Source organism: Tinamus guttatus, unplaced genomic scaffold (genome assembly GCF_059628265.1).
Source record: "Tinamus guttatus ecotype Peru unplaced genomic scaffold, ASM5962826v1 Tinamus_guttatus_pri_ptg000115l, whole genome shotgun sequence".
NCBI lineage: Eukaryota > Metazoa > Chordata > Aves > Tinamiformes > Tinamidae > Tinamus > Tinamus guttatus.
The window spans coordinates 1476681-1493772 of record NW_028288649.1 but is presented as its reverse complement, the minus strand read 5'-3'; the positions used below and the strand labels follow the sequence as shown (position 1 = coordinate 1493772).

General features: G+C 45.3%; 1 protein-coding gene and 2 non-coding genes across 3 annotated transcripts; all 3 read right to left on the bottom strand.

Moving 5' to 3' along the window:
- Positions 1 to 12210: 12210 nt before the first annotated feature.
- On the bottom strand, positions 12211 to 16847 carry RPSA (ribosomal protein SA). Its single transcript, XM_010221072.2, has 7 exons — positions 16818 to 16847; positions 16299 to 16466; positions 15534 to 15652; positions 14049 to 14294; positions 13109 to 13237; positions 12712 to 12880; positions 12211 to 12354 (listed from the first exon to the last, which is right to left on the bottom strand). Exons 2-7 carry the CDS (start codon positions 16429 to 16431, stop codon positions 12260 to 12262), a joined length of 891 nt encoding a protein of 296 aa, XP_010219374.1. The 5' UTR covers positions 16432 to 16466; positions 16818 to 16847; the 3' UTR covers positions 12211 to 12259.
- On the bottom strand, positions 13747 to 13905 carry LOC148595340 (small nucleolar RNA SNORA62/SNORA6 family). Its single transcript, XR_015913183.1, has one exon. It is a non-coding gene; the product is annotated as a small nucleolar RNA SNORA62/SNORA6 family (small nucleolar RNA).
- LOC148595339 (small nucleolar RNA SNORA62/SNORA6 family) lies at positions 14775 to 14934 on the bottom strand. Its single transcript, XR_015913184.1, has one exon. It is a non-coding gene; the product is annotated as a small nucleolar RNA SNORA62/SNORA6 family (small nucleolar RNA).
- Positions 16848 to 17092: the final 245 nt, after the last annotated feature.

The following is a 17092-nucleotide window of genomic DNA, read 5'->3' as shown; positions in this document are numbered from 1 at the left end:
ATGGACTATCAAGAGACACAGAATAAATAAATATTTCTCTTTTCTCTAACTGACAGAGAAGGACAGAATATATGAAGTGACAGACAGTAGAGACGCTAGTGATGCTGACACATTTTCTGCCCTGTAAATGACTGTAAATCAGATTCTTTTTCTGCCATTGAAGCAGGTCAGATACGGACCTTTGAAGTCTGACCCTAATGAATCTCTAAACCACGTCTCTTCAGAGCAGCTATGTCCTGTCTAAATGCCGACTAGCGAAAAATGAAATGCTCACTGGAAGTCTGAAGCACAGCATTAAAGAACGATCGCCCCCATTTAATTCATGCTGCATGAAATGTTATCAGCTCTGCAGCCTGACAGCTGTGGGGATTTTTTTTTTTTCTCTCCATCATTTTTTTCTCTCCACTATTTGCTTAAGCCCAAAAGCAGTAGCTTGTCCTTTGGCAGGTGTCAGCCTGGTTTCATCCATGCCCAAGACTATCACTTAGAAATGCTAAAACACTTTTATTCTTAGGGAAAAGGCAACTCTAATCGAACGATTTTATGTTCCTGCCCATAACTCTCACAGCATGGTCCTAATTGTTGAATCTGAATTCAGCAGCATATTTTAAATAAGCTGTATCCATCTTGATGCAATGCTGTGATTAGCTAAACCTGGAAGGTTTGGATTTGTTATCCTTTTACCAGAGGATCCAAATCCCCTTCTCCCCTTCATTCAGCCAAAAGACATGGGTTAAAGGAGCACTGAACATTGTCTCTGAAACTTAAATTGATATTACATGGTCCTGCCCAAGAACACCCAAACACTCCCTTCTGCCAGGAAGTGGAGCCCATTAAGTTCTTTATACACACATCCACACAGACACAGAGATACAGATGAACAAATTTTGAAGTGTTCCAAGACTAAAATCATTCTCTGGATCTCATCTTCTGCATCCTTCTTGATTTATGCAAAAACTGAGAAGATCCAAATTAGAGGTGAGCGCGGGTCAGGCCCGTCTTTTAAAGGCTTAGACATTACAGTATCAGTAGTCCACCCATATATCACTATATCTTCATAAATAACCTATTGGTTCCCTAGGAAAACAATAGGTAAACAATAGAATTGAGAAGAAAAAGGGAAAGTGCAGATTCACAAAAGATTTCTTCTGCACGAAAAAAAAAAATAGTGATTATCCAGTTGCCCTCCTGCAACAGTTTACTACCTTTCCAAACAGGGGTTGTTTCTAGGGTCACGATGTGATGCTGTGAATCTGTGAAATCATCTAGGTTAAAGAAAAAAAATTCCTTCCCTCTTTTTTGTTTTTCTTTTATTTTTCTTCCTTTTTTGATCTAAGTCACATCACAGTTTAGATCTTGTTTGAGGAAGTAGATGCAACCAGGGGTTGGAGAGATATTAGTATAACCTCCCCCTGCAATTACAGCACTTCACCTATCGTTCTTGTGTTCAGGCAGAGAAGAAGTTTTATAAGGCACTTGGAGGCATGGGTTAGCAGGTTTGGTGCTGAAAGGCTTATGGTTGGACTCAATGATCTTTTCCAACCATAATGGTTCTATGATTCTATGAAACAGCTTCAGGAGAAACGAAGGAGAGGAGAACTTCCTAATAATGTTCTCAGAAGTCGCTAATGCAACCTTTCTAGGCAATGTGGGAGAAGAAGATAACTTAAGCTGAGGATTAAAAAATAAATAAATAAAATCATTTGTAGTGACACGGTACCTGGACTGTGGCAAATCATCACAGTGATCGAGTGTGCAGATCAGATTAGAAATAGGTGGAATGTTATTAAAAATGAGTTAGTTACCCCTGCATTTTATAGTAGAACAGCTGCTGCAGAAACACCCCTACCAGGCATGTCCTTTCCTCCGCTCCAGCAAGCTAATGCTGCTCAGGCTTCTGCAGAAGACAGAAGACCCAAATGTTGTTCTAATTAAGAAAAGTTTCACAAATATGAAACTTTTTTTAAATTTATTTTTGGTACAGCAATAGTACTAAATAATTCAGCGCTAGGCAGATGTTTAGGAATTTTGAGATATGAAGCTTATTTATCAGATCTATTTAAATCAGGAGTCTCCAAAATCCAGGTAAAACAACTGCTTTATAACAAAACAAAGCAAACAAAAACACACACATACACCACCCCTTCCTCAGTAACTGGAGCATTTCACTACAGCAGCACTACAAACATTGCCTGAATACAAAAGGAAGCTGCACTGCTATAGCACAGGCTATGCTGCAGCTTGCAGGTCTTCCCAGCTCTGTGAGCTTTAACTGCAAAGGGGAAATGGTCACCGAGCCCAGGGTTAAAGGGGACTTTGCAAAGGGCTTTGCAGAAGGAGCAGAGCACTGGCTCACCTGAATGGCACTGAACTGGTGGGCTCGCTTTGCAGCAGAGTTATGCTTCCCCCCACCCAGCTGTTTTCAGATGACAACCAGGACAACCAAACCATCTTAACAGAAGGAGATTTTTTTTTTTTTTTTTACAAGCAGAAGACCAGCATTTTACTGATGAAAAAAGATGCAGAAGCATTTCAACACCGTCTATGCAAAAAAAAACTAATTAACCAACAATATGCTTTCAGTTGCAATGTACTCTGAGCTCAGCTTAGCGCTCAGAGTGCAGGAGCTGACTCTGCAGTTGACCCATGCCAATCAAATCTGCTGGAGCACATCTGCAGCCAGGTTACCTTCTGCCAAGCAGTCCAACTTCTTTACTTGAAGATCTTTCACAGACTATCTTTTACTTTTGAAGAGTAAGGGATGGCAAGGTGAAACACCTGCACATGTTCACACCTGTGAGGACAGCTTTTAAATACAGCTTGGCTATACATGTAAGAAACCAAATCTTTCTGTGGTCCTGCCTCTCCAAAAAAAGTGACCCCACAGATTGTTTCACCAGCCTCAGCTCCCCCACAAAAGCAGAAGAGACATGAGGGCAGGGCAGGGCAGAGGGATCAGTTCCAATTCCACCCCACATCCTCCTCCAACCATCAGTAGGGACCCAGTGGGCAGAAGAAATGACTGAAGAAAGGGGTTGTTCTGCAGAGAAAAAGGAGGACAGAGTCCTCCCTCACTGGGCCACTGTCAATCACTTATTTGAGAGCTTTCTGTATGAGCCCCCCTCATTTTATTCTGCTCCTCTATGACTCTTATTTGGTGAAAAACCACTGGCAGCAGATAACCTGTGACAGGGCTGCACTTCAACAGGAGCCATGAGCTCAAGTATGGTCCCAAATCACCATTACACACAAACAAGAGGCTGCACTGCTTCAATAAAGGCATCCCAGCACTGCTTGAAGTGTCCCACGGACTCCCTGCAGGACAACAGCCAGCCAGAGGTCTGACTAAAGTTTAATTTGCTGACCCTTCAGATTAACATTTCAGGCAGGATGCCAGTGCTTGAGACCAGACCTTGCCTGTGTGCAAGCAGCATAGATTAAATGGATAACACCAAAAGGCCACCTTGAGCTCAGTCCAAACAGGGCCCCAAACATTGACCTTGTGTTTAAATGATGTAATTGGAAGGCCTCTCTGACAGCCTGTCAGGAAGGAAGAAGGCAAAAGGTGTCCAAGTTGGTTGCTGATACACCACACTGATAAATGACATCATCTCACCCAGTTGTGCTGATTTCCACTGAGAAACACTAGCTCAGACCCCAATCTCTCCTCTAGCAAGACTGTCCCTTCAAAAGTAAGGTATAAAAACAGCCATACAAGCCTAGCAAATGGCACACCAGAAACTAGTGCCTATGCCACAGGCATGCTAGCGAGGTTAAGAGAGGAAGGGCAGTTTTGCAGAGGTATGACAAGACATGAGCCCAAACCACTCTCTTGAGCAATGGTGGATAGACTGCTGAGTCCAGCTGACCTTGTAAATGTGACCCAAACTGATCTGTCAAACGGAGATACTGCCCCGCTGTGTTGGCAGCAAATCAAACCACAAGGAGCCTGTGATCCTCCCTGCATGGGGAGAGCAGTGTGCCACAGCAGCAAAGAGCAGGCAGTGGGGCAAGCTGTGCTTTTGCACTGCCCTGAACACTGACCTGGGGACAGAGTCAATCCCCTTGAGTGGCTGCAGTAGGGGTCTGTTGTAAACAGTCACTAGGGCAAGCCAAGTACCAGACACATTTTCTTTCATCCACATTTTTTTTTTTAATCAACATCAATAACATGGAGCATAAATAGTTTTATGCTTCTGCTGGCTCTGGAGAGTTTATCTTATTGTCATGAAAGAGGATAAGTCATTATCTGGTTATGCAGCTGTAACACTTTACCCTTTAAACTAAGCCAAATACAGTATTTGAACTGGTTATCCACCAAATAGCCAGAACAATCACTTTGCGAGTGGATAAGACAGATGCACAATACTCACAGCATTATTCCAGTTCAAAGACCATATCCATGCAGAACATAAGGGAATTACAAATAGCCACAACCAAGTTTTTAAAATACAAAATTGTCCTGGACAGTAGGCAAAGTTCACATCTCTGCAGCAGGATACTACAGGTAAAACCTAATCACCCTTTGCCATCTTACCCCCAAGTTACCTTCGTCTTTAGTACAGCCTCTCTCCACAGCACACCTAGGTATTAACAACACTTGATTTTCCTTTCCAGCCAAGGCAGAATTAAGCTTCCTGCATCACTTCTTGTTGCCACTGAATCACACACCTCCCTTCCAAGAACACATCCAGCCTGATTCAGCGCCGATTCAACTCCTCTTAGTCATGGTTCATTTACTAAATGCATTTCAAATTGTTATCCTCTTTGGGTTAACTGGAGTTGGAGCAGAGCCAGCATTAACACGCTGGCAGCCAGCAAACATCCTCACATTGCAGTGCCTACTTCTTAGGACATCCACATCTTGTGTTAACAGCAAAGATGATGCAGGACAGAGTTGCTAAAACAACACCTATTTAAACCTATTTACAAGGCTATTGCTCCACCGGGCAAGGGTAAGGAGGGGACTTCAGGGTAAATGTGCGACACCTCACAGGCCGTTGCCCCATCAGTCATGGCAGCGGCCTGAAGATCAGAGCAGCTATTGCCCCCAAACTACTACCCAGGTCCACTGGGGCAAACACTAACCAGGCAGGAGAGCTCTTTTTATCCCCACAATAACCAGTTATCTTAAAGCTACACAGTCAGAAATGTGCCTGCCAGCATGTGAGAGATGGGATGCAGAGGGCTCTGTGTCCGCAAGAGCCACTCCTAGACAATCTTAAATCTTGCCTAATCCAGTAAAATGTGCCTAAAATGTGCCTGCAGGGGCACCTAAGGTATCAGTAACACACTGCTCAGGCAGCAGTTAAACTAGCCCTGGACTTGATGAGGAAACATCCTTAGGCACACAGACCCAGACAGGAGCTTGACTTAGGGGAGATCTTCACCAGCAACATAGGATGGGCAGGGGGAATTTCTGCCTCAAAATTTTGACTGGCATAAACCAAGGGCTTTTACTGCTTTTACCAACTGAGAGAACCCACAAAAATGCTTTCACTGCCCAGCAAAACCTAAATTTGCAGAATTTTTGAATATATTGGAGACTGACTGGCAGGAGCAAGGACTTCCCTTCTACCTGAGAATGGGAGTAAGGCCTGTACAGAGCTGGTCAGCCAGAACAGACATCATGGCCAAGAGAGGTTGTGCAGTCTCCTTCTCTGGAGATCTTCAAAACCCGCTTGGATGCAGGCCTGTGCCATGTGCTCTAGATGACCCCACACGTTCAGGGGGTTTGGACTAGATGACCCCTAGAGGTCCCTTCCAACCTTAAGCATTCTATGGTTCTATGGGGAATAAAAGTATGAAAAAGGGTCAGAGAACAGAGCCCACTCTGTACACAGATGTCCTGCATTACCCTGGCCCAACCACCACACCCTGGCTCTTGCCTTGCTGCTCCAAAGGGTGTGAAACACCTTTCTGCAAACTGCCAGCCATCCTTACAGCCCCCAAAAGGAGATGAAGAGATGGCTGGTAGACATTACACTACGTAAGCTGTCCTACCTAGACAGCAACACTTGGGAGCAGAGAAGGGCCCTGGGCCCCAGCCTGTGTGCTGAGGAGGCCAGTGGGGAGAGCGCAGCCCAAGGGCCCAGCCATTCCAAGCTTACAAGCCTGTGTCACCACCACAAGTCTGGTGGTATTCCCAAAAGCACAGGGAAGGGCCGCAGGAGGCAAAACACGTGGGAGCTCAGGGGCAAACCTAGAGGAAAAGTCTCAGTCATTCTGGGAAGAAGAGAGAAGGAAGTGAGGAGGAAACAACAGTGCAGCATGCCCTCTGCTCCTGATCTCTGTGTTGCTCCTCGCTGGTTTGCCATGCTAGCCATAGAGTTCTGACCAAAGCCATTCATTGTCCTGCTGTAGACTTTGTTCTGCAATTCTCTTATTGGCAGAATAGCCTCGAGAGTTCTAATCACAAAATCAGTCTCAAGATAGAAGAAAATCTTATAGAAGCTTTCCCATATCAGACATGTATGTTGAGCCTTTCCTAACCAGACTCTATTCAAGAGATATACTGCTTTACTACAGATACCTACAAAATGAACTCTAGAAGGAAGGCCAAACCATTATTCATCTCACAATAAAAGAAAAAGCTCCTCGAATTTAAAATAAAGTTAAATAGATACAAACACTTGATATTTATTCACCTGGACAGAGCAACTTCTACTCCTGGTTCCCAGGAATAACATTGCATTTAAGCCAGTACAGGCCAAACCTGCAACTGCAAGATCCACAGAGCAGCCACTCAGCAGTGCCGATGCAGCAACTTATCACAAGTCTCATATTAGAGATTTTAATTAAGTTTCCATATTTACATTCAAGGTACAGTTCAAGAAACCTCAATTCTCACTTTAAAACAAAAACACAAACAGGCAGCCTTCGTATAAGGAAAATCAAACAGAAGTCAAAACCCAAAAGCTTAGCAGAAAGAGCCTTAGGCATGGTTAGGTAAACAAAAACAAGATTTAAGCCATTTCCACAGCTTTTCAGATGATTGAAACTGAAACACACAAAACTAGTTGCTGGAGTTTTCAAGACAAGATGCTGGAGCTTTGGAACGCCTGATAAAGAACAGCTGACTGGCTACAGCAGTCAAACAAAATGGATTTGCCTCCTAGAGAGTCACCAGCAAGTTCAAGATGAGCTTGCCCCTACCTCTGGCACTATAGGAAGGCTCAAATGTCATTTCTAAAGCCATCACAAAACAAAGGAAAAGCAGTCAGTAACAACTGAGTTCCTACCTTGCACCCCTTCTTGCGAGAAAAAAAAAAAAAAAAAATGAAGAAGCACTACAGCCTCTAGCACCTGAAACTTATAAAACCTCACCCTACTGGGTGCAGATATGTTACTTAAAGGAGCACTGTGAACAGTGAAAAGTCTTTTTTTTTTTTTAATCTTGCTTATCAAGTTGGATTCTCTAACAACAAAATTACTAGTGAAAGAACATAGTACTCATGCTCTTTCTCTTCCTGTGTGTTCCTTAAATTAACCTGTTTAAGCAAAGCACATATTGAATTGTATAACCTGAATTCACTTACCTGTGAGTTTTGTGGCCACAAGGGAGAAGACAAGCAACTCTAGAAATGCTGAAAGCACTAAATCTAGTGGGATAGAAGAGCTAGAAAGTTTTCAAAGCATCCTAAATTACAAATACATTTTCTTTCTGCACTGGAAGATAACAAAATCCACAGCTGCTTCCTTAGGCAGATTTAATAAAAAGGGATCAAGCCTTGCCATTGAGCATGGAAGCATTGAGTTTAACACCAAGACACATATACAAAAACTGTACTTACTGGCAATTGGAAAAAGTGTTACAAACCCAGTACGAAGGCACCATCCTGCTAAGGGGAAGTAGAAAAGCAGGAAAGGACGCTATTGGAGCTTGGAAACTCACACAGCTGAGGACAATGCAGGTTTTTGCAGCCAAATAGCTTCCCTGTGAGGCCAGAGTGCAAAACTGCCTATAGCAGAACTGGCTCCCCCAAACCATTTACTCAGTTCAGCACAACTTGAATGGCATTATCAGCACTATTTCAGAGTATTCCCATTTCAGCCTCTCGCAGGCCTGGTGGAGTTATTTGGCTCCCACAAGTATCAAATACTGCAGAGAAGTCAATAGTACTGATTGCTGGAGCACTTTTGCCCATTGCTCAGGGAGCTGGCAGGCCAGGCACCATCCCAGAGCCCGCTCTGCCCAGCTGCTCTGGCTGTGCTGCCAACAACACTGAAATGGGGACAAACCAGGTCTAACAGCCCCATCTACTGGGGTCTTGGAAACAATCTATCAGCATTTTGCAGCTGTGCAGCCTCTTTGTGAGAATCAACCTGAAACCATCTAGATGGGAAGAATGCACAGGTGTTTTCCTGCTCCCAGAAAGCCATTATTGTGAACATAGCTATGTTTGACAGTAATGAAAAGGGGTCACCTGCACTATACTGGTTTTAGCGAGCTCAGATGCAAAAGGTAAATATCCAAATTACCTCCTTCTCCCTCCCCCCCCCCCCAGCCCCAGCATTACCTTTGCTCTAGAGGTAAGGTGAAAAACAGCCATTGGTACCAAGACCAAGGTTAATAATTTAGGTTTTAATGCTTAAATGCAGCATTACAAGGGAGGAAGGAAGCCTCAGATCAGATTTCCTGGGCTGTTCTGCCTCACCGTGGGGTTTCTAGCCATGACACAGAAACGAGCAGTGTGAGTGCACTCTGTTATGACAAAAGCTCGTTCTAGTCTCTTGACACAACTTACAGAAGTCCAACCTTTAAGAAGTGGCACAGCAGGAGCCCGAATGTCCGTTGATGGATCCTACAGTCCCTAAATGCTTTAGGCACAGAAACATCTCCTTTGGTTGTTACATGCCACTGTGATATTTTTTAAAGAGCAAAGTGCAGTGTGCTAGGAAGAGGGGGGAGGACAGAGGCCAACCATAATTACTGATCCTATTTATTATCACGAGATGCATCTGTCCCATGGACTTTGGAACTATGACTAGATAAATGAGAATACTCCAATGACAAAAATGACTAAAATAACAAACAAACAAACAAGTGACAAAACCAAACAAACAACTCCTCTCTCTCCCCCCAAGAAACAGTGAATTTCTCCCTGCTGACTTGGTGATGCACTTGCCCTGCTTTTAGGATCAGCCACAGCACCAATCTTGAAGACAATCAAAGACAATCAAGCTGGGTTACTGCCACCACTAACACATGGTTCACTGGTCTTACAAATTGCCTTCTGGAATCAGCTCACTTTTATGGGCCTGCAAAAAGGAGTGCAAAGCTATTTCCTGTGTTGAGTTACACCGGTCGAAGGAAAATCTATACCCAGAAATACAGGTTCAATAGTGCAACTTTTTATCACCTGTCAGAGAACTTGGCCAGACAAGCAAGGTAATATTTTCTAAGCTAATTATACATCAAGTGTGAGGCAGAAATTGAGTTAACAGCATTTGATCAATGGTAAGGGGGACTTAGTGGAGCAACTATCCTTCTAAGGCCAAGGAAGGGCTTTATCTGAACCTCTTCTGAGGCAAGGACATCCTAGACCCAGAAATGAGGTGCTCCAACATTTTTCCACCTTGCAAAGTGCCTCCACTCAGGCCTAAGACCTGGGGACAGCTAGGCTTTACCCTATCTACAAAGCAGAGCTTAGGGCTTGTGTAAGGAAAACAAAAAGCATAATTATTTAAGATACTGCTGGCCTCTGTGAAATGTAAAGCAGGACAGAGCTAAAGAACTCTGGCTTAAGTGTGGGAATAGTGTGGGATTGAGGCAAAGCAGTAGATCTGTATAATGCCTACAGATTTCCCAGGAGACAATGAAACATGCAGGAGAGGTAGGATCTCCTGTCTCCATGTCCAAATCATTAGAGAAGCAAACAGAGTGCCTAAAGCTTCTGTATACATTTGAATCTAATAAGCTTCAATCACTTTTCTAGTGACCTTCCTCCCACACACATTTTTCCAGCTTCAAACTCTGTGCTGCAAAGGTAATTTGGATATTGGCTACTTAAGCAACTACAGCTTTCAATGATAACACTCTTCAGCTGCAGGGATTGGGCTACAGAATCACTTTACCCAAGTTTGTGTCCTTACCCCTCTAAGGAACAATCTTTTTTTCTTTTTAGGAATAAATTCTCTCTCACCTGTTCTTTGTATTAACAGATTAAGAATCTATAGTCAACTTTTATAGCAATAGGTATTTTTCAGTAGACTAAAAATTTGCACAGGAGGAAAAAAAAGAATGTAACAGAGGCCAAATCTGTTTTACTGTGCTGCGTGGGATGCCCAAGGTAGTAATCACCAACTGTTGGAAGGCTGAAATATAATTTATAATCAATATCTTCAATGAAACTGCTGTCAGCACATTCAACTCAACAATCAACTTCGCTTGTCTTCTAAGAAATCTGTGCCCTCTGACATGTCTGCTTGGTAGCAAAGATGATCCTGATGAGTGGCATTCAACTCATATATTGGATTGGACTAGATGATCTCCGAAGGTCCATTCCAACCCCAATCATTCTGTGACAGGAATACTGAAGGCTCTGAGATTCAAGAGGGATTTCAACGCTTCTGTGCTCTGTTTTGAGCAGGGATAGTTTCTGAAATTATTTCTAGTAGAAGACACTGAACACAAGACCTCTGGGCTGCTTCAGTGTCCTCATGAGGACACTGATCTCAGTGGAGACACAGAGCAGGAACGAGAACTCTGAGCCCTGTCCATGCAGGGGAGACCTGATGGTGCCAGGTTCTGCTCTTCAATGGAGATCTACTGTCCCTTTTTCTCTACTCTTGCCCAATGGCCAGACCATTCTTCAGGCAGGCATGAAATATTTTCAAGTCCCTGCTCTGCAACAAATGGATGAGAATTTGAACCCAGGAGATGAGACAGGGATTGACAACATTTCTAATGCTTTGGACAAAATAATATTGTCCTGAGTTGTATGTATGCCTCCAAGGGTGGGTACCCAGCTCTGGCCTTCTCCTCACTTAGCATTTCCTGCTCACCAGCTGGGGCAAGCACTCGGCACCTATGAGACCAGCCCAGGGACACCCTCAGTCACCTCTCCGAGTGGCCATCTTCCACCACTGCCGCAAGGCAGGTGAGAGGTTATCAATGTGCTGAAGAAACCTTCCAGAATCCCCAGCACCCGCAGAGGCTTTAAAAGGCCTCTTCATGCTCTGAAATCTCAAGGTCTTTGCCAGACTCATTGCAAATGCAAAACCCCTTGCTGGGCTGAGCAAAGTGGAGGATGCCACACTGGAATCAGGGTCAAGGCAAGGTAATGGGGCCCCAAAACAGGAGGAAAGTGAACACACTGTGGTCATGCATTAGAGTTTTGAAACAGTATTACTGTGCTTGGCTGTGTTCAGTTTATGTGTTAAATAAACTTCATCCTTTGGCTCAGAGTTGTATTCACTGAGGATCCTTTTGAGCTCACATAAAACACCCTTCTTTGGGTGACAGCACACTGACAACCTTGGGTGAATCCAAGGGGCAGGCTCTCAACTCCCCCAGCAGGCTGCAAAGAGGCCTGGACATGTATGTCAGAAGTAGGCATGCCAGCAAGATAGGAAAGCACTACATGCTACATTTCAGTCTGCTTCAAGAACTTCGGGCAGACAGTAGTAGCCTAAAAGCACTTGTTTGCAGGCAGCTGTTCATCAGAGTGTAATTTCCCCTATGCAGTATTTTGTGTGGGTAACACCCCCAAGCATGGTAACAGCATGGGAAACAGGAGTAAGCACAGAGAGAGGTATAGTTGTTGTAGGGTAGGATACCCCTGCCAAGGCTAGACCAGAGGCACAGGAGAACTTCTGTGAGCTCTTCTTGGTGGTTGAGCTATCTAATCAGAGTGGCCATCTCTGTAACAGTTCAGCAAACAGGAGGAAGTGCATGGGACACCTGTGGTGGTGGAATGGGCAGGCCAAGGCAAGAGGAGGGACCCAACTAACCTCTTTGCAAGCACCTGTTGATGATGATACAGACCAGCCACAGCAATCTTTGTAACATCTGGGGTCCCAGCAAGCTTCCCAAGATATCAGGTCCGGTTGACAAACAGCAAACTACCTCCCTGCAGTTTAAGGGCCTCCATCTCCCACTCCTGGACAAGAATTATTAGCTCTTAGGCCACTATTACATGTATTTTTATACGCATCCCAAAGGGAAAAAAGCAGTGCCAAGCAACACTCAAATGTACTAAAACAGAATGTGTATTAAACCATCTTTATTTCTCCTCTCAGTACAGCAGTACCGAAGTTAAGACCACTCCGTGGCAGTGCCAACCCATTCAGTAGCCTGAGCTGTGGGAGCTGCTGACCAGTCCTCCGTGGCAGGCTGGGCACTCCAGTCCTCTGCAATGACAGAACACAACACCCTGATTGCATCCCCTAATTCTTTCCACTCACTAAAACATATTATGCACGCTGCATTTGTTGTCTATCCACAAAAGAGTACCCATAAAGACTAGCCCAAACAGCCTATTTGACTTTCAAGGAACACTGTGGCCAAGATAGGCACCTTGTATCAAGCTGGTAGAAAAGGTTAATGCACAAATACATTCCCAGAAGAATTAAGTGCCTGATGAATGCTGTTCAGTTTTTCCTCTGGTTCTGAAAATGAGACTGCCAGCATTGTTGACACCTCTGCAGCTCACCAGACACAGATTTTCATTTCTTCTCCCAAGATCCTTACCCCCAACCCAAACTGACCTGTGGGGAACTGCTGGATTGGCACAGATGGAACCTGCACCCCCTCAGACCAATCTGCAACCTCAGGCTGAGGAGGAGCAGTGAATTCAGGAGCGGGGGCCGTCCATTCAGTCTGGAACTCCTCCTTTGTAACTGCTTTCTCTGCTGCAGCCTGCTCCTCCTTCTCAATCTGCAAGGCAATGGTATAGCTGAAGTCGCTCAGAAACAGAATGCCCTGCACCATCACACACCAAGCAATATACAGTGACTGCAGACAAAACAACCAATTAACCACCATCCTAAGTGTAAAGTCTAATTATTATATTGGCAAAAACCTATCCTCCAGTGGCAGGCACACAAAATGATGTGTAGAAGGACAGACAAGTGTCTCACAACCACATTTCCACAGATCTCCTACCTCCTCAGGATCCCTGTAGAAGTACAAGTCAGGCATGACTTCCCATGGGTGCTCACGGGAAATCGTGCCACGCATACGCAGGACCTCCCGGGCCAGCATCCACCACATCAGACCCACTGAATGCGCCCCCTTGAAATAGAAAAATATTTAAGTTTTGTGTCAAAGCCAGACCTTTGGAAAACACTTTTTCCCCACAAAATAAAAAAAAAGTTTCTTCATAAGACCATTTGCTAATGCCTGACAAACCTATCATGCACTTAAAAATGTCTTGAAACACTTTTAAGTTCAAATGCATAATACCAGTACACACTAACTTTCAATACACAGCGTAGCTTGAATCAACTCTCCTCTTTTGGAAGTTTGTATTGTCCACTCTCCCACATATACACAGTCCAAAAGGCAGGGATTATGCTCACCACATATACAAGTATACACAAATATAGCTTGACCACACAGCCCTTATACACTTTCTCATACTTTGTATACATTAAAATTTTGGTTAATAGCTTCTAGACAGTTACCAAAGATACTCTTCCCCCTAAACTTTACCTTTCATTTTGTTTGCAAGAAAAACAGGTACCATTTCAGAGAAATTTCTTCATCAGTTCCCTTTGCCTTTCCCTCCTCCCATATTGAACAGCTGTGGCAAGAATGACTATCAAACTCCATTCATCAGGCCACAAAGACCCTCATGGTGTCAGCGAAAAATCCTGCCAGGTTACTATAGCACACGTCCTACACTTGAGAGTTCCTTGGCCACAAACTGGCCTCAGCTCCAAGCTCCAACTGTGTGCAGCCTGACTGCTCTTGTCAAAGGCTTTCCTTGGCTCTTCAACCTGTTAGCCAACCAGACACTTCCAACTCGCCCTTGCAAAAAGCACCCCATCTTGCAGCAGTCTAGAGTGCATTCCAGCTTTGAACACTGCAGCAAAGCATTTACCTTGTTGTTGCATGGAATAGCGATATCCACATAGCGCAGTGGGGAGTCAGTGTTGCACAGTGCAATGGTGGGGATGTTGACATAGGATGCCTCTGTCAGAGGCTGATGATCAGCCCGAGGGTCTGTAACCACCAGAAGTCTGGGCTCACGGAAAGCGGCCTGGATCTGATTTGTGAAGGTACCAGGAGTGAAACGTCCAGCAATAGGAGTAGCCCCAGTGGCAGCAGCAAACTTCAGAACAGCACGCTGCAAAGTGGACCACAGCAAAGGTGAAGCAGGACAACTCAATTTCAACCATGCCACTCACGTTCACTGTCAGAAGAGACGCATGGCTTTCAACTGATATTGTTTGAATTGGGGCTCACTCACCAGCTCTGCACTCAGGAGATGTAATAAGCAATATACTTAACAGCTATTCCAACACAAGGAGTTTAAAAGATCATCAGAAGCAGGAAGTCAGGAATACAGAACAAAAGGCCGTTTTGGGAAAAACTGAGCTATTTAATTTCAAAGTTAGTTTTCCATAATAAAATCATGTAAAGCGGACAAGAAAAAGACTCTGAAAGAGACAGCCAACTTCCTTGCATTATCTCTAGATCTGCTCTCTATCCAGAAAGGTAACATGAATAATATCACTATTAAGTAGCAAGTGTCCACTAATGCTGCAGTCACCAATTCCCACCAAATGTGTAGCAGTTTTCAATTTCTCAGTTTTCAGCCAGCTGGGCCTGTGGCAGGGACTACTATCAAACACCAATCATGGAGGGAGCTCCTCTCCTGGTGCCAGCGAACACCCTGCCGCGTGGCTTGCTGTAGCACACTTCCGACACTTGAGAGCTCATCGGCCAGGGACCGGCCTCGGCATCAAGCTTTAACAGTGTGCGGGTCAAACAGAGAAGGCCACGCTCTTCTCCTGTAAATCCACCCACTCTACTCCACTACCTGGATTATCCTAAGAAAAGCTCACAGGTAAAGCTCTGACTGGCTACTCAGGTTATTTGAAGGCTGTGTCCCCTTGTATAACAGAATGTTTCTCTAAAAATCTAGATATGCTGAAATACACAAATATTAAAAATGCACTTCAGTGTTCCTTGCTCAATAATAAAACTTTTCTTCTTTCAAAACTTTTTTTTAATCAGATGCTCCTTTCCCCCCCCCCCCAAAGCAGTACTAATGACTCCAGGAATGATGGGAGGGACAGCAACAGCTAAAATGAAGTCCAGACAAACTACCTAAGGCAGCATTTGAAAGAACAAAATCTCCAGTTGCGCCTTCTCCTCCCTGAAATGAATTTACAGGGGGTGTTTTTTTTCCATTGATCTGTTCTAAACCACAAGCGTGACAGAAAAACATGCTTCCAGGAAAGTGTTCAAGTGCCAAATTTAGGATCATCTCTTATCTTCAAGGTGCCACCTGCAAACATTATGCAAGGCCGGAGGATATTGCTCCCAAGACTTAAGGCTTCCTGACCAGTAAGGTCCATACCTGTCCGGTGTTTCTAGAGGAGATGACGCTCACATCAGCTGGGTTCTCAATGGCAACAATGGCACGGGCTGCCAGGAGCAGCTTTTCCCAGGTCCTCTTCAGGTTGATGATGTAAATACCTATGAGTAACAAGAATCTAGAGTGAACACAGAACCCTCATCAGGATCACACTCTTATCAAGCTCATCATATAACTTCAGTTACTCTCACCCCCCAATTGACAAAGAACTTCTATGCCAGCAAAACCTGGTCCATATGGCTTTAATGCAGCACACATCCAACCCCAACCAACACGGAATAGGTCTAGTATGAGCTGTGAAGTTGTAATACAGTGCAGCTCAGCTTTAAAAACAGCACAAGAAGCAAAAATCACCATGGAAGCATCAAAAGTGCTTTACTGCTAAAATAAGAAGTAACACAAATGCCAAATTAAATTTTGACTGATTTGTTTAAGCCCATAGATTTTTGTATGACATAGAAGCTGATTCTTATCAGTGGTTTCACAAAATCTAGAGATCCCTTCCACCCTCAACCACTCTGTGATTATGTTCTAAGAACAAACAAACCAAAAAGCACTTGTGGGTCTACTTTTTTGAGCAACATGTTTCAGTTCTTAAGGAGTCCTGTACCTTTCATGCCACACAAAAACCCCTGGAAAGCTCAAGCACTGGCACTTTCCTGCTTTGCCCAGCTCTGCCCACAACACCCAGCTACTCCCAGCTGCCTGAAACAGCTACACTCAGGGCTGCCCACCCCACCAATTCACCATCGCTCTTCCTTTTGTAGATATACTGCTCCATCTGAAAGTCGAGGTTGGTGCCTCCCAGGTGGGTCCCGGCAGCGAGGAACTTGAGGACATCCTCCTCCTTCATCTGCAGGACATCGAGACCTCCGGACATTGTGGGGTTTCCCTTTAGAAGCGACGACAGGGAACCTGCCGCGACAAACACCGCAGATCAGACACGTGGCGGGGGAGAGGGGGTGGTTCAAACACCGCGGATCAAGGACGTGCGTGGGGCCAAACACCGCGGATCAGACACGTGGGCCTGTGTGGTGGGGAACACAAACACCGCGCATCAGACGCGTGCGGGAAGCAGGGCCCAGGCCAACGTGTTCGCCCAGGGCTCAGCCGCCATTTTGGCGACTCGGGCCGCTCCCCGCCCATATCAGGCCTCGGCAGCGGCGGGGCCCGGGCAGCGCCGGGGCGGGGGGCGGCCGCCGGTGTCGCGGTGCCGCACGCGCCGTGCGCCCCCCGCTGCGCTGCGCCGCGCCCCGTGGGACTCACGCAGAACAACGCCGTGTGGAGGGCTCGCCGGGCGCGGGGCGAAAGGAAGTGCACCGCCGCGTGACGTGATATATAGCCCCGCCGCCGGCCAATGGGGAGCCGCGGCGCCCGCAGGAAGGGAGGGGCTCCGCGCGTCGCTAAGGAAGGCGGCACGTAGCAACCGGCGGGCTGGGCGTCCATGCTGCGAGTTTAAACCGCCTTCCGTTAGAAATAGACGTTAGCGGGTCACGTCCCTTCTTTTTTTTATGAGCGGGGCTTTTAGTATTTTCCATTTT